At 35.1% G+C, this 19,042-nt stretch overlaps 1 protein-coding gene across 2 annotated transcripts in view; it reads right to left on the bottom strand.

The window, feature by feature from the left end:
* LOC149796005 (ATP-binding cassette sub-family C member 1-like) overlaps positions 1–19,042 on the bottom strand; it is a 155,144-nt gene that overhangs the window by 62,536 nt on the left and 73,566 nt on the right. For both annotated transcript variants that reach the window (XM_089965927.1, XM_089965926.1), the window contains 5 exons: positions 17,526–17,846; positions 12,130–12,267; positions 10,178–10,324; positions 1,349–1,433; positions 263–329 (listed from right to left, as the gene is read on the bottom strand). In XM_089965927.1, coding sequence (XP_089822053.1) covers positions 263–329; positions 1,349–1,433; positions 10,178–10,324; positions 12,130–12,267; positions 17,526–17,846 — 758 coding nt within the window. The remainder of the gene's footprint in view (positions 1–262; positions 330–1,348; positions 1,434–10,177; positions 10,325–12,129; positions 12,268–17,525; positions 17,847–19,042) is intronic.

Here is a 19,042-nt window from a genome sequence, read left to right as displayed (position 1 = left end):
AAATGAATTTAAAGACCAGTCATTGGATGTGACATACATGCAGATTTTCAATGTGCAATGGATTTAAAGTTCATTTGCTGGACATGACAATTTTGCAGATTTATCTGAATTTGAGCATTTTTGCTTTGACTTTAGAGATAAAAACAAATTACCGACAATGAGAAAACATGCCTTCAGTCACAGATAAAAAGACAAGCAGATAAACAATGTCAGAAACACAAACACACAGAACAATAAATTAGATATCTGATTTCACACATACTTTTTCAAAACTGGTTCTGACTCCGAGTCCCATCTGAATGTCCCATTTTCTATTCCAATTGCAATACCTGCAAATGTCAAAATATGCTGTAAACACATTACTTTATTCAAGTCATATCATTTCATTTATGACATTTTTATTTAAATTTGAACAATATTTATACAATATTTATACAATATTTGAACAATATTTATAAAATATTTATACAAGAAAACATCTTCACATATGATTCATAATAATGCAATATCTGGGGATTCAGTAGAAAGCTGAAAGCTTATTTAAAACTGTCTCTCCTATTACAAAGAAATTCTAAGAGTCAACTGTCTCAAAGTGAATAGACCCCTAACATATAAATATCAGGTTCAAAATCCACATACCAACAGTTAGTGACTTTTCTGAAGTATCATCAAAACCAACAACATCACTAACTCACTTAAGCAGTCAGATTACTGCTGGTTTTTATCATAACAGTAGATGTAGTACAATACAAATTATACTATAGTCAGTGGATGTAAAGCCTGATTGACTTGGTACATTCATATTATACTGCAGTCAAAGCATGTAAATCCTGATTGACTTGGTACAATCATATTATACTGTAGAGTCAGAGCATGTAAATCCTGATTGATTTGGTACAATCATCTTATACTGTAGAGTCAGAGCATGTAAATCCTGATTGATTTGGTACAATCATCTTATACTGTAGAGTCAGAGCATGTAAATCCTGATTGATTTGGTACAATCATCGTATACTGTAGAGTCAGTGTCTGTAAATCCTGATTGATTTGGTATAATCATATTATACTGTAGAGCCTGTGGATACAAATCCTGATTCATTTGGTACAATCATATTATACTGAGTCAATGGATGTAAATCCTGATTCATTTGGTAAAATAAAAATTATACTGGAGAGTCAGTAATGTAAATCCTGATTGATTTGGTAAAATTATATTATACTGTAGAGTCTATGGATATAAATCCTGATTGATCTGGTACAATCATATTATACTGAGTCAGTGGATGTAATCTATGTGTTCCGAGTTAAATCTCAATCACTCTCTCTCTCTCTCTCATGTAGGACATACCAGTGTCCTTGGTATGTACAACATTTTCTGGATCGAGGTCGTCTGAGCCAAGGAACTTCCCAATACGGACAATAGAAACATTTGCCTGGAAAATATATATCAAATGTTAATGAGTGTTCATGTCATATGCATATGAAATTCTTAAAACTTTGGACGTTTTGTTTGTCTAATTAGTCTATCAAAACCTCTGCACAGCAAATTATACAGTGATCCCTTACTAGAGTACTGTTTACTGAAGCCATAAAACTGTACTAGTTATTGGTGAGGTAACTTTATATTAGAGTAGAATACTGTTTGATATAGCCATAAAAGAGTACTGACTTTTCACTGTTCAATATAGCCAAGAAAGAGTTTTATTATAGATGAGATCACCAGTGATCCATAAAAGAATACTAGTTATTGGTGAGGTAAATTTAAATACACTGGAATACTGTTCAATGTAGCCATAAAAGAGTACTCAATATTGGAGAGGTAACTTTATATAAACTATAATACTGTTCAATATAGCCAAAAAGAGCACTTGTTATTGGTGAGGTAACTTTATATACACTAGAATACTGTTCAGTATAGCCAAAAAGAGCACTGGTTATTGGTGAGGTAACTTTATATACACTAGAATACTGTTCAGTATAGCCAAAAAGAGCACTGGTTATTGGTGAGGTAACTTTATATACACTAGAATACTGTTCAGTATAGCCATGAAGAGTTTTATTCTAGATGAGGTCATCAGTAGTGCCTCTTATAACACTCTACAAATACAATATAGTCACATAAAAAGTCCTGGGGGATGTTTCAAGAAGGACATATCACAATAATGCATAAAATTGACCTGCCTTATTGTGGTAACCTTATATCTGGGATGTTTCAAGAAAGACATGTCACAATAATGTACAAAATTGACCCGCCTTACTGTGGTAGCCTTACATGGGGGATGTTTCAAGAAGGACATATCACAATAACACATAAAACTGACCTGCCTTATTGTGGCAGGCTTACATGGGGGATGTTTCAATAAAGACATATCACAATAATGCATAAAATTGACCTGTCTTATTGTGGTAGCCTTACATCGGGGATGTTTCAAGAAAGACATGTCACAATAATGCATAAAATTGCACAAATTAATGATTTTACCAAGAGTCCATTGAATGGGCTGATGCTCTACTGGGTGTAAAGAATTTCCAGGAATTCAAGACAAGACCATTTCTTTCTTTTAACCGATGAGTGTTGAAAACATTTCTGATATTCTTCAGCAATAAAAAGGTTTTCAAATTAGCTGCTGTGGTGGTCATATTAAATGTCAGACTGGTACTGTTATCATTTAGGACAAAATATGCATCATTAGAAGTCTTTTGGTCAAAACCCCATGTCATAATGATCATCTATTCAGATGGGGGATAGTGACAACAAGATTTTCACAACAGCATCGTAGTGGCCATATTGGATGTGCAATTGGCACCATTTTTATTTAGAACCAACAATATCTTCAAGATAGCCACCATAGTGGCCATATTGAGGGTCAGTCATTTTCATTTAGGACCATGTATACACCTTATGAACTCTGATGAAAACCCCATTTCAAAATGACTTTCCTTTTAGAAGGAGAAGATAAAATAAGATTTTCAAGATGGCCACATAATGGACCTCAGATCAGCACCATTTTTATTTAAGAACAACAAAACATTATAGGAAGTCTTTTAGTGAAACCACATTATGATATGACCGTTCATATGATATTCAGGAGAAGAAGTGATAATAAGATTTTCATATTGGCCTTCAGGGCAGTCATATAAGACCCCAGATCAGCACCATTTTCATTTTAAACCTAGCAGACATCATAAGAAGTCTTTTGGTGAACACCCCATGTCAATATGACATCATAAGAAGTCTTTTGGTGAACACCCCATGTCAATATGACATCATACGAAGTCTTTTGGTGAACACCCCATGTCAATATGACATCATAAGAAGTCTTTTGGTGAACATCCCATGTCAATATGACATTATAAGAAGTCTTTTGGTGAACACCCCATGTCAATATGACATCATACGAAGTCTTTTTGGTGAACACCCATGTCAATATGACATCTAAGAAGTCTTTTGGTGAACACCCCATGTCAATATGACATCATAAGAAGCCTTTTGGTGAACACCTCATGTCAATATGACTTTATGTTCAGGATAAGTAGTGATAAAAAGGTTTTCTAGATGGCTGATTTGGTGGTCATGTTGGATCAGCACCATTTTCATTTAGGACAAAGCTGACATCATAAAAGGTCTTTTAGTGTTGATATGTCATCCATTCAGGAGGAGTAGTGCTAAAAAAAGTTCAAGATGACCACTTTGTCATGGTCATATTAAATGTTCAGTGGGCAGCGTGCTCATTTATGACCAAATGGACATTGTAAGTCTTTCAGTGAAAACCCCACATCAATATAACTTTCTGTTTATAAGTTGCAATAAGATTTCCAAGATGGCTGCTGTAGTGGCAATATTGGACTTAAGATCTGCCACAATTTCGTTTAGGACCAACCATACATTGTAAGAAGTCTTTAAGTGAGAACTACATATTCATATGACCATCCATGTAGGAGGAGTAGCAATAGCAAGATATCTGATCCCAGATCAGGACCATTTTCATTTAGGACTAACAAGATATCATAAGTAGGCTTTTAGTGGAAAATCCATGCTGATATGACCATCCAGTCAGGAAGAGTAGCGAGAATTTTTTTTTTTAAATGGCTGCCATAGAGACCATAATGACACCAAATAACATCATTTTCATTTAAGACCAACTAGACATCATAAGAAATCTGAGTGAAAACCCCATATTAATAAGACCATCCATTCAGGATCAGTAATCATAAGATTTTTCAATATGGCTGCCAAGGTGGCCATATTGAAAATACTGATTGGCACCATATTCATTTAAGACCAAATAGACAATCATAAGAAGTCTTTAAGTGCTTATATGACAATTCATTCAGGAGGAGTTACTGTACCAAAATATGATGCTTTCAACAATCATACAAGTAGTTTAGGAAGAGTAGTGATGACAAAGTTGTTCTAACGGATGGATGGATGGATGGATGGATGACAGAAGAACGGATGGTTGACAGACAACAGTTCATCCCATAAGTTCTTCTAGTCTATGATCAGTGACTCAAACAATGTTGTCCAATCAGTGAATCAAATAATGTTGTCCGATCAGAGAATCAAATAATGTTGTTCAATCAGTGAATCAAATAATGTTGTCTAATCTCATTACACTCTGGACTCTTTATAAAAATAAAATCTGTATAAAAAAATCTGCCACAAAAGAGATATGATATGAGAGTTTATGTTCTGCTAAAAAATTTAAATTCCTTGTCCACCTATTTGTAGTATTTATCTGATAAAGAATCACATTTTGTGTTGATGGGAGTTAATCAATTGCATTTGCATGCTTCGTATATGTATTATGCTTTTCACATTCAGCAGTATGAAATCTGTAATCTGATTCATGAAGAAAAGGTCAACAGAACATAATCTCATTTTCTGGTGTTTGTCAGTTTACTTGTGGATAAGAAGGTATTAATGTTAATACGATTCAAAAGATCTGTTGTTAGGTAAGCCATGTCAACTGCAAACTCCTTGTCACTGACACGTTACGTTTTTCTTCCCTGAATGGTTTCTATGACCACACCCATATTATAAAGAGTTAGCATTGTATTGAAGGGCTTTATATTAAGGGAATGCATAATACTGATGTTACATAACATCACTAAATCCATTACAATACCCATCTCATGACTTTTGTTTAGTTAATTAAAATTTTCTATCAAGGTCATCTTTTAGAGCTATAGATACTGGCCTTATTAGCAAGTGATCTGTAAATACAGATATATCAATCTGCAAATGGGATCTACTGAGTTTAACCTTAATGAATGTAGATGAGTCCTCTTTACACTGACATCAAGGCCTATTTTGTCTCATTTACATTGACATCAAGGCCCATTTTGTCTCATTTACATTGACATCAAGTCCCATTTTGTCTCATTTACATTGACATCAAGGCCCATTTTGTCTCATTTACATTGACATCAAGGCCTATTTTTGTCTCATTTACGGTGACATGTGGCCTATTTTTGTCTCATTTACATTGATATTTGTGCCAATCTGGCACATTTACCTTGATATTGGAACCCATCTGGCCCATTTATATTGATACGACGGTCCCTTTTGGCCCATTTACACTGATACTGGGGTCCATTTTGGCCCATTTACATTGTTACTGGAGTACATTTTGGCTCCTTCACATTTTTAATGGGGCCCAATATGGTCAATATTTACATTTACAACAGAATATATTTAATGTGATCCATTTCATTTAAACTTATATTGGTGTCCATTCTGTCTTACTGATATTTATATCTGGAGTCCATTCTGTCTTACTGATATTTATATCTGGAGTCCATTTTGGCCAATGTACATTGTTATTGGGGCCCAAGAAGGTCAATTTTTACACTGATAACAGAACCCATTTTGTCCCATAGCCATTGATACTGTGATCCATTTCATTTCAACTGATATTGGTGTCCAATTGGTCTTACCGATATTTTTATCGGGGAACATTTTTGCAAGTTTACATCCATAGTTGATCTATGTTGTGGTATTCCATAGGAGCCTTTTGATGGACCTGTTCTCTTCATTCTGTACACTCAGTCGCTTTCAAGTGTCATAGATCATCATCCAGTGTCTCACCAATTGTATGCTGATGACACCCAAATATACAAATCTAGCCACCCAACTGAAGTTGATGCTACCATCCAAGGTGTAGAGAGGTGCATTTCTGATGTGAAATCATGGATGACATATAACAAGGTGCCGATGAATGATGATAAAACTGAGGCCATTCTGATCAAAACACAAAGACTTTCTCATTCACATCCTTTACCTCAAACAATAAATATCAGCAACACCAACATTAAATTCACACAATCAGTACGAAACCTGGGTGTTACTCTGGACAGTACTCTCACATTGCACCAACAAGTCATAAACATATGCAAGTCTGCATATCTTGAGCTGAGACGCATCAGCTCAATTCGCAAATATCTTTCAGCTGATGCCATTAAAACACTTGTGTGTTCATTAGTACTTTCAAGACTGGACTATTGTAACTCAATTCTGTCTGGTTCATCTCAATATCTGCTCCAGAAACTTCAAAAAGTTAAAAACACAGCTGTTTGGATCATACTTAGAGTACCACGATCAGAGCACACCTTCCCGCTGCTCTGTACCCTACACTGGTTATCCATTCGATCTAGAATCAAACACAAAATTTGTTCTCTGTGCTACGTTTCACTGTCGGACTCTAGTCCAACATACCTATCCGACCTCACCCATGTGAGCACACCAGCAAGATACTTACGCTCCTCTTCTAACAATTGTATACTCATTATTCCCACTGTGAAAACAAAGCCATATGGACAGCGTTCTTTTGCATACCAGGGCCCAGCAATGTGAAATGAATTGCCCAATGAACATAGACACAAAGACACAGTGATCACATTCAAGAGGGCTCTCAAAACTCACTTATTTCGACTGCGAGAACAAACTTAAAGACCTAATAATGTTTCCTACCTTAAATATTCTCAGCATGTTTTTTTAAAATGTTTTCTCATTTCGTGGTGTTTGTTTCTGTAATCATATCATTATATGTTTTTATCTTATGGGTGTTGTATAATATTGTAAAGTGCTTAGAGCTTCTAAAGATTAGGTGCTATACAAAGTCCTCATTATTATTATTATTATTATTATCACTATTATTATTATTATTATTATTATTAATTCTGCAACAGATATTGGTAAAAATTAATTTTTATACAAAATTTGCCCCAGAGAAGGGTGTTTATAAGTTACTTCAACCATTAAGTTGTCTAACACTTACCTGCTCAATACCTGGCAGAACCAAAACCGACAAGAATCCAAGAATTATGCCTTATCTGATTAAAATCAAGATTTCCGACACAATGGAGATCTGATAGACATGGATATGAGGTCATGTTCTGTTGGCCTTTCAATTTACCAATCAAAATAAAGCTTTCACATTTATGAAAGTCGAAAACATAATTTGGAACATATCGTTTCTAATAATAACTCTCCCTAACATTAAATGAAACACTTTATTTGATAGGCTGCTAAAAACAAATGAACCAGGAATTCCAGAGACTGGCAGAACAAGAACATTTATCAGTGTCACATCTACTCATTATAAGCAGACATTGATTTTAATCAGATGGGAGTTAGGCCATGATGCATTTTAATCAGACTAGAGTTATATTACGATGCATTTTAATCAGACTAGAGTTATGCCATGATGTATTTTAATCAGATTGGAGTTATGACATCTGATGCATTTTGAATCAGATTGGAGTTATGCCATCTGATGCATTTTGACTTAGACTGGAGTTATGCCATCTGATGCATTTTGAATCAGACTTGTGTTATGCCATCTAAAGCATTTTGAATCAGATTGAGTTATGCCATCTAAAGCATTTTGAATCAGATTGGAGTTATGCCATCTTATGCATTTTAATCAGACTGGAGTTATGCCATCTGATGCATTTTGAAACAAATTGGAGCTATGCCATCTGATGCATTTTGAATCAGATTGGAGTTATGCCATCTAAAGCATTTTGAATCAGATTGGAGTTATGCCATCTTATGTATTTTGAATCAGATTAGAGTTATGCCACCTGATGCATTTTGAATCAGACTGGAGTTATGCCATCTGATGCATTTTGAATCAGATTGGAGTTATGCCATCTAAAGCATTTTGAATCAGATTGGAGTAATGCCATCTGATACAATTTGAATCAGATTGAAGTTATGAAATGATGCAATCTGATCAGATTGGAGTTGTGCCATCTGATGCATTTTAAATTAGATTGGAGTTATGCCATCTGATGCATTTTGAATCAGACTGGAGTTATGCCATCTGATACAATTTGAATCAGATTGGAGTTATGAAATGATGTATTCTGATCAGATTGGAGTTATGCCATCTGATGCATTTTGAATCAGACTGGAGTTATACCAGCTGATGCATTTTGAATTAGACTGAAGTTATGTCATCTGATGCATTTTGAATCAGATAGTAGTTATGCCATGATACATTTTAATCAGACTGGAATTATGCCAGGATGCATTTTTAAAAATGTTGTCATTCTATTTTCATGGCATCTTGTTCAAATGCTTTTCCATTTTGTCTACTCCAAGGTTATAGCAATGGTGCAGATTTGTGCTGCCTGCAAATGATTCTGTCTAATTCAGCTTGTATCTTTTTCAATTTCATCTTTTTTCACACTGTGCACAATTATCCCAAATAATATCACTGTACTTGAAAAGGGACTAACGATAGTGAAAAAAAGAAGTTCTAATGATTTTCTATCAAGTCTAAACTTTAGACTTTGTAATATATCTAACTTCATCTATGCTTTGGAAGCTATTTCCTGTATATGCAAATGCCAAGATAGGATTTCAGAGTTATGCTCAAGTGTTTATGAGAACTGACATGCTTCATAACCATATTATTCATTACAAGTACAGAGGTGTTCCAGTAAAATGAAATTTGGACTCAGGGAAGGCAATTTTAAAGTGGCATAGTTTCCCATAAATGTAATTTAGAATTCTGCATTATTGATAACTTAACTCTCTGAGTAAAAATGTACCTGTACCCCCCATATATTTTGTACAAAGTGCCCTCCCTGCAAGCCATGTATGTTTAAATGGAACATACCTCACTGATTCTATGATTTTTTTAAATAATGAAAGCTACCAACCATTAATCAGCCTACAAATTGATTTTATGAAGGTTTTTCTTCATAAGACTAGCAGCCAGGATTGGGTCCTCAAAAATTATTGACAGGACAGTATCATCGCAAACAGTCTTATACTGGAGTGAATATCAGTTGCAATATCATTAATACAAATTAATAATAACAGTGGTCAAAGTGTTGATCCCTGTGGAATACCAACACTGATTGCTGGAAAAGCAACCTTCTGTAACAAACTTGCTGCATCTTATTTGAAAGGTAATTTTTATACTATCCCAAAAGTTACCATTCATTTCCAATATTTCTTAGTTTATAAATTAAATCTTTATGACAGATTTGTCCAAAATTAAATATTTATGACAGACTTGTCATAGGTTTATAAAATGAATCTTTATGACAGATTTATCAAAGGTCATACTGATATCAAGAATACCTTTATAATTTCTACTGCCTTGCAAAAGATATTATACCTACCGTTACTCACTTATAAGTCACGTCAAACCGCAAAGAACAAAAATCCTGATCTGCCATAACATAATGCGCCTGAAGATCTGGGTCTATCTTGTTTGTTCTACTGATTACTCCTAGCAAACTGCAAAGACCCAGATCTGCCAGCGCATTATGCTACTGTAGATCTGGGTCTGTGCAGTTTGCAGTTGGACACGTCTTATAATGAGTATAGATGACACCACACTCTTGTAAAACGGCTGAATCCTTAAGGAAGCAATCAGACCACAGATGTCTGTTAGCTGTAATTAGTTATACAAATGTCTGAGGAGACTTTTGTTCAAATATTGTACACACAAGCTTAGTAGAAAAATAAATCTGTAATTTGAGACAATATTTTTGTTCCCTCTCTTATGAATAAGTGTGACATTAGCCTGTTTCCATGCTACTGGAAAATATGCTTGGTGCAAATTGTGCAAAAAAAAGCATAAAATGTAAGCACCTTCCTTAAGTTGCCAAAGGCCCCCTGGACTATTATCATAAAAAAAGATATTGTACTCACCTGGATAACATAGGAGACAATTTGGGGCAGAAGGCTGATGGGGAATCTCAGAATGTTGAACAGAGACAGGGAGACAAATGCCTTCTGTGCATCCAAGAAATGGGATTCCGATGTGAATACATATGTAGCATAAGTTGCCAGGGTAACCTTTCAGTAAAATATGAAAAAGTTCAATTAAATTACACCACATTAAATTATCCAATGTTCCAATATTAAACATGTATACTGATCACACTTGAAATGTTTAAGGTTAAATATTTCTGATGATCTAAAAAAAATTAAAATTGACTTTAATGCTTTCTTTATTGCAGGTTTTGGCTTCAATTCATTTTTAAAATTCTTTTCTTTACTGTCTCACAAAACAAAACTGCATGTACACTGCAATGATACTATAAATATCCACCAATCTGTCAGTATGTCCTGAACAATGGGAAGCAATCTGTGGTTTGCTGTTCTGCATCGTGAATTTCTGTACCACAATTTTTTTCATGGTCTTGCTTTCATCTTACAAAGCTGTGTATTCCTCACATTTTGCCCAATTTAATTCAAAAGCCACATTTTCTTTTTCTTCTAGATACACGCTTACCACAAGATTGCAAGAGAATGTAAAACATGATGAACAGTATCATTATTCAGTATTCAGGCGAAGTTTAAGGGGGGGGGGAAGTCAAGACAAGGGGATATGTTTCCAGTTAAAAACAATAATTTATAAACTTCACTATGCCTCGTATATGTTTATGTCCTGTTCCTAATGACACTAAAGAACAGTACTCAATCCAGACTTCACTATGTCATGTTCCTAATGACACTAAAGAACAGTACTCAATCCAGACTTCACTATGTCATGTTCCTAATGACACTAAAGAACAGTACTCAATCCAGACTTCACTATGTCATGTTCCTAATGACAGTAAAGAATAGTAAAGTTACTCAATCCAGACTTGCCAGAGCCAATCATGAGGCTGACTTGTTCAGGAATGAATCCCTAATAATGTTGGATGAGGATCCTTTGAAATGGTGCAAAAAGTTTCCACACTTTGCACAAGTAGCCAGGAAAAGGTTATGCATTCCTGCAACTTCCATGCTGTGAGAGACAGTCTTTATTATAGGAGATATTGTTACAGGGGGCTGCAATGAATTCAGATATTGTCAATATGTTAATTTTCTCAAGAAAAATATGCAGCGACTTAAAAAAAATACCTCAAATGTGTTGAGACATTTAATACAATGCTCCTGTGAAGTTAAAACACAGACAGACTAGAAATGCCAGTTAAAACACATACAGTTAAAACACAGACAAACTAGAAATGGCAGAGTTAAAACACATACAGTTAAAACACAGACAGACTAGAAATGGCAGAGACTTTTCTTTGCTGATAATTTTACTGCTTTCAGGTGTTTGTAGACTTGTTTCAATTTATGTCAATTTTATATGTTCAACTGACTACCATTTACATGGTAACATCAATTAGAGATGTTGTATTTTTCAAGTAGTTATGTTAGAGTGATGCATTTTTTGTTTTCATTAATTATTTCAATTTGAGATTGGTATACTGTATTACAATATATCGCAACACAGTTTTGGGCATATTGCTGAACCTTAATCGGAAGGGTCCATTATTAACTGGGGATTTGTTACTTTTCTATTCAAAAATAGGACTGAAATCTAAATCTGTGTATTAAATCCATCATGGGTTGTGATACTTAACATTTTGACTCTTGTTACATATAAATACCACCTACCACCCACTCTAAAAATGAGCATTCCTAAAAACAAAATAGTGGTTAACTCAAAACATCAGGTATACATAAGATGCATTACTTCTGTTTGTCATCTGGAATGAACTCTTTGGGAATAAATTAATAGAACTTGAAATTCTTCAAGATCTGAGTAGAGCACAAACCAATCTGGAAATCCCTTTTTGTCCCCAAGGACCCTAAAAATAACTCACCATGTATGGAGCTGTTGTCCAGATGAAGGAACTGACAATACTTAGGTATGCTCCTTTCTGTAGCATCTTCAATTCCTGCTCTCGGATGGCTGTCACCTTCTTAATGAAGGATGGCTCCCATGCATACAGTTTCAGCACCTGATTGGATGGAAATAGCTTCGATCACACATGATTCAAATCATGGCATAAAAACTGTGTCACACTGAGACAAAGCATATCTTACAGTAACATCACTGATTGTGATGAAATACAGGCAGCTTTATCACATAAATTATGATTATCTGTGCAATAACCTGAGATTGTATACATAATATATAATTACAACATAAAACTTATGAATATCCTATAGCAATACAAATGATTATGATAAACTACCCTAATTTACCTATGTACAGTAAAACTCTGTTAAAACACTCTTCATTAAAACACAAATTCCGATATAACACAATCATGGTATGGTTTCTGAAACTGTGCAATAATTTCACAAATTTCTTCAAGTACAACAAAGTTTTACTAGCAAAATAAAAAGGACATTCATTTAATAATTTTGCACAATTGTAGCCTAGTCCAGGGTAAATAACAGCCAAGCTATGTTTGCTCAGTCAAATGGCACACACAACCAAGTACCAAGCGATGTGGTGGTTGAAAAAGGTATATCATCTAAATTCCTCAGTCAATTAATTTACTAATGAAATTTAGTAATTGCTAATCATGAATGTCAATCTCACAGATTAAAACTGTTGTAATTATCTGGCACTGCTTTATAAAACTTGATAAAACAAAAGCTGCCATCATGCACACATGAATCAGCTGTGTTGTAAGACAATTATCACACAATCAATCAACCAGTAAATCATATCTTCCATTCCCCTCAGAAATGACTATTGGTTACTTAATAGATATTTCTGCTGTAGTCGAACAAATTACGTACATTATTCGGAAAATTCTAGCATGTATACAGGCCATTTAATGACCTCAACATGTACATAGATATGGAACCATGAAATGTTCTTTTTCTCTCCTTAAGTTATTCTTAAAAACAAAACATTTGCACTAGATTCATATGGTCTATGCTTAAAGGACCTTAAACATATGTTTCTTTGCATATCTTATTAATCAAATTTTTATTTTAGATTCACTGTATGGATGCAATGAGATCACATGGTGGGTACAAGTATCGATATTTTACATATTAATGCGATAAACCAACGAATGGTTCTCTGCTTTTAATCAAATATTAATTATACAATCACTGTGTTTTCACTATTTCTCATTTAATACTCTTGATTTAAGATAGTAACTGAAGTGCACAGGTTTATGCCTGCACCCACACATTCTTCCCACCCCTACTCCTAATTTGTAGAACCTAGAGGATATACAAGCATCATGTTTACAGTTAACTGACGTGATTGGATATTGCATGAAAAGTTAAATATCATGATGGCACTAAGTGTACCTTGACAATCATGTTCTACAGTTAACTGTCATGTTATTGCATAATGTTACATAGCATGATGGCAGTCAGTGGACTCCGACAATCATGTTCTACAGTTAACTATTGTGTTATTGCATAATGTTACATAGCATGATGGCACTAAGAGGACCTTGACAATCATGTTCTAAAGTTAACTGTCGTGTTATTGCATAATGTTACATAGCATGATGGCAGTCAGTGGACCCTGACAATCATGTTCTACATTTAACTGTCATGTTATTGCATAGTGTTACACAGCATGATGGCACTCAGTGGTCACCGACAATCATGTTCAATCTACTGTTAACTGTCATGTTATTGCATGATATGTTATATAGCATGATGGCAATCAATGGACCCAAGCACTCATGTTATAGTGGGGTTTTACTATATCTATAACACACAGTGGAGACCCAAATGTGCTGGGGCATCATGTGCTGACAAATTAGGATTGACACTGTTCACTTATGTAACGGATCTGCTGGCAAATTAGGGTTAAAACTGTTAACCTGAAAAATGAAAAGGAAAATTAAATGACCTTGTTCTTCTATCACAATATCTTATTCCACATTTCTAGTAACAAATGTTAAACCAGACTTGGAAGAATTACTAAAAATTGACAGCCAACCTTCTGATTGGTCAGAATATTTCCAGCATGTTGCCACAAGAGAACTTAATCAATCTTGTATAAAGTCGGATGCACAATATTTGAGGCATAAATGATTCATCAATACATATAGGCATCATGGAATTTTCTGTGACAATATACTTTGTCAGTATCTTCTGCAATATCCCAATACACACTGCATCAAATGTGTGTGTGTGTGTGTGTGACTTTGATTTTTAACGTAGCTCTAACAATTTTTCAGTCATATCACTACAACGTCTGCAGTGTGGCAGTTTATAGCGATGTCTAACACTGGGGCATCATGCCGCAGACATGTAGCATGATGTCCCACCCAGTCACATTATCCTGACACCAGGCCGACCAGTCCTAACACTAACCACTTAATGAACGCCAAGCGAGGCAGCTGTTAGTAACATTTTTGTAAGTCTTTGGTATGACTCGATCAGGGATCCAATCCACGACCTCCCGCATCCAAGGCAGATGCTCTAACTACCAGGCCACTGGAGTGGTTTCAAATGTGTAAAAATACATATATTTATTAGCATTATGTATCACAATACTGTTGAATTAAATATAAAAAAAGAAAGAAAACTTAACAGCTTTATGTCTTTCTCTAAAAACGTATTTGGAAGATTTAGCATGGATCGTTTTGGGTGGTTAAATTATTTATCTATTGGACTATTTAGTTATCAAATTGGTGCCCTACTTTTGGGGCATCGTATAATTATCCATCTGCTAGACATTAGTTATCAGACTGGTTCCTCTACTTTTGGGGGATTGTATAATTATCCATCTGCTAGACATTAGTTATTTGACTGGTTCCTCTATTTTGGGGGGACTGTATAATTATCCATCTGCTAGACATTAGTTATCAGACTGGTTCCTCTACTTTTGGGGGATTATATAATTATCCATCTGCTAGACATTAGTTATCAACTGGTTCCTCTACTTTTGGGGGATTGCATAATTGTCCATCTGCTAGACATTAGTTATCAAACAGGAGCCCCTACTTTTGGGGGATTGTATAATTATCCATCTGCTAGATGTTAGTTATCAGACTGGTTCCTCTATTTTGGGGGGATTGTATAATTATTACATCTGCTAGACTTTAGTTATCAGACTGGTTCCTCTACTTTTGGGGATTGTATAATTGTCCATCTGCTAGACATTAGTTACCAAACTGGTTCCTCTATTTTGGGGGGATTGAATAATTATTACATCTGCTAGACTTCTGTTATCAGACTAGTTCCTCTACTTTTAGGGGATTGTACAATTGTCCACGTGGTGCTCTACAGTTTCGTTTTTTGCATTGGGTTAGAATTTTAAAGAAAAAGAATTTCCCTGGGTTTCCTCAATGTTATACAGCTTGGCCTCACTCCAGATGTGCACCTTTCAAAAAAACTGCTAGCTTCACTTGGCAATTTTCACTTCCTGAACTTCAAAGGTAAATTGTAAAAAAAAGAGCTGATAACTTTTTTACATTTTATACATTTCGTAATTCATCCAATGCACTTTCAGAAGCTGGTATTTTCTAGTCTGACAAAATTCATTTCCCTATTTTAATAGCAGCTAAGGATAGTGTAGTTTAGACTAATTCAGGATGAGTTTTTGTGCACAAGGGAGCAGTCATTTTAGTTAGCAGTGTGCTTAGATCATGTACAATTTCCAAAACTACAATATCCAAAGAAATGTCAGGCACATGACATCCAAGCAGCATAGAGGTATGCCAAAATTCTCTCCACTGTGAATGTTTTAAATGCAAATAACTTCACCTTACATACATCATTCTCTCAAAAGTACATACTAACTGGTGAGCACCCCCCCATCTGCTAGACATTAGTTATCAGACTGGTTCCCTTACTTTTGGGGGAATTGTATAATTAACCATCTGATAGACAATAGTTCAGAGTGGTGCCCCTACATTCTGGGGATTGTATAATTATCAATCTGCAAAATATTAGTTATTAAACAGACTGGTTCCTTTACTTTTGGGGACTGTATATTTAACCATCTGCTAGACATTAGCTATCAGACTGGTTCCCTACATTTTGGGGATTGTATAATTATCCACCTGCAAAACATTAGTTATCAAACTGGTTCCATTACACAGGAAGAGAAACCACAAGTCTCACTGACAAACCATCTTAATTTCTTTTTAAGTTGGATACGGATATGTAAATTTATAAATTAATTATGTGTCAAATATTTATATTTTATATTACAAATTCAGGTATGAAAATTCAGGTAGGACTGGTCAGCTGATGTCAGGATAATGTGACTGGGTGGGACATCATGCTACATGTCTGTGGCATGATGCCCCAGTGCTAGACATCACTATAAACTGCCACATTGCAGACATTGTAGCAATATGACTGAAAAATTGTTAAAGCTACGTTAAAAATCCAAATCACACACACACACACACACACTGCCTAGCTGGCAATGCTGAGGTTTACATTATATACATGTATCATAACATCACCTAGCTGGCAATGCTGAGGTTTATATTATATACATGTATCATAACATCACCTAGCTGGCAATGCTGAGGTTTACATTATATACATGTATCATAACATCACCCAGCTGGCAATGCTGAGGTTTACATTATATACATGTATCATAACACCACCTAGCTGACAATGCAGAGGTATATGTGTTATATACATGGTTCATATCAAAGTTATTTCTATGAATTCAACTGCTCCGGTGGCCTTTTGGTTAGAGTGTCTGCCTCGGATACGGGAGGTCGTGGGTTCGATTCTAAGGCAAGTCATACCAAAGACTTACAAAAATGGTACTAACAGCTGCCTCGCTTGATGCTCAGCATTAAGAGGTTAGTGTTAGGACTGGTCAGCCTGGTGTCAGGATAATGTGACTGTGTGGGACATCATGCTACATGTCTGCGGCATGATGCCCCTGTGCTAGACATCACTATAAACTGCCACACTGCAGACATCGTAGTGATATGACTGAAAAATTGTTAAAGCTATGTTAAAAATCTAAGTCACATACACACACACATTTCTATGAATTCAGTGTTTTCATGAACTGCAAATCTTCATAGATTTTATGGCTGCTATAAACAATGAATTTTAACTTTCAACAAAAAAATTCTCTTATAAAAAAGAGAACCATATTTATATAATACACAAATATAAGCATCAACTATGGTGTTACTTTTTCAAAACCACAAAAACTGATATCCAGAAAAAGAAGCAAATTCACAGTATAACATGATATTCACATTGATAACTAAGAAATCATCTTTTCTATCTCAATGATTATCAGTACCTTAATTCCATTCAGAATCTCGTTTATCAGTTTTATTCTGGCGTCTTTGTGTTTCATCTGCTCCACCTGAAGTTTTCGCTGTTTCATTGAGATCACTGCATTGACGGGCAGCAGAAGCAACAGTATTCCAATGCCAGCAAGAACTGAGGGACCAAGTACACTCCACAAGAGAATTGTTGCAATGATAATCTGAAGTGGGGCTGACCACAACATCCACAAAAATCCACAAATCATCTGAATCCTCTCACAATCCACCGAAATCAGATTTATGATCTCACCAACTGTCGAGGCCTTTTTGGCTTCATAGTTCATGGACAGAGCCTAAATTGAAAGGAACACAACTTGTAATAATAATAATAATAATAACAATAATAATAATAATAATAATAAATCTTTTTGAATGAAGTGTTCTAAGAACCCAACAGATAAAGGCTACTAGGTTTCAGTCCAGGTTTTGAAGCAATATCAACATTTTCCTTTGGTAAAAAAAAAGAGTTTTTAATGTAATAACACTTTTTTAACAATATAAAGAACTGCCAGCCATGTCTACATGCTGCTCACCAAAAGATGTCACTCTTTACTGATATATAAGCAAGAGTCCCATGAAGGGTCTGATATTCTACTCAGTGAAAAGAATTTCCAGGAATTCAAGTTAAGACCATTTCTTCCTATTAACTTTTAAGTGTTGAGACCATCTCTAATATTCTTCAGCAATAATAAAATCTTCAAAAATTAGCTGCATTGGTGCACATATTGGATTTCAGCTTGGTACCATTTTCATTTAGGACAAAGTAGACATTAAAGGTGTGACTGGAACTATTCTCTTATAGTACCATCCATGTATCATATGTTATTGATGAAAACCAAATGCTGATATAGCCACCCATTTGGGAATAGTAGAGATAACAATAGTTTTCAAGATATGACTTACCACTCAAAAGTAGCAATAACAATGAATAACAAGTGTCAATATCAACTTCTGTTCAAGTAGAGTTGTGGTAACAAATTTTCAAGATGGCTGCCATAGTGGCCATACTAGATGTCACGTAAGAACCATTATCTTTGGGACCAACTATAGTAAGAAATCTTTTTGTGCAAACCCTAGGTTGATATGACCATGCATGTAGGAAGAGTAGCAATAACAAGATTTTCAAGATGGCTGTCATGATGGACAAACTGAATGTCAGATCTACATGATTTTCATCTAGGACCAACCAGACCTTATAAAAAGTCTTAGTGAAAACCACATGTTGACATAACCATCCATTCAGAAGGAGCAGCATCAGTGATAAGACTTTCAAGATAGCCACTGTTATCTCAGATTGACACAATTTTCATTCAGGACCAACTATTCATCATATGAAGAATTTTAGTAAAACCCCATGTTGATATGACAATCCATTCCGGTGGAGTAGCAATAACAAGATTTTCAAGATGGCCACTGTGATGGCCATATTGAATGTCATATCAGAACCATCATCACCAAGGAAGAAGTAGACACCATAAAAAGTCTTTCA

Source organism: Sinohyriopsis cumingii, chromosome 7, assembly GCF_028554795.1.
Source record: "Sinohyriopsis cumingii isolate HCF-2022 chromosome 7, ASM2855479v2, whole genome shotgun sequence".
NCBI lineage: Eukaryota > Metazoa > Mollusca > Bivalvia > Unionida > Unionidae > Sinohyriopsis > Sinohyriopsis cumingii.
The sequence above is the reverse complement of the archived record's forward strand: the minus strand, read 5'-3'. Positions and strand labels throughout refer to the sequence as shown.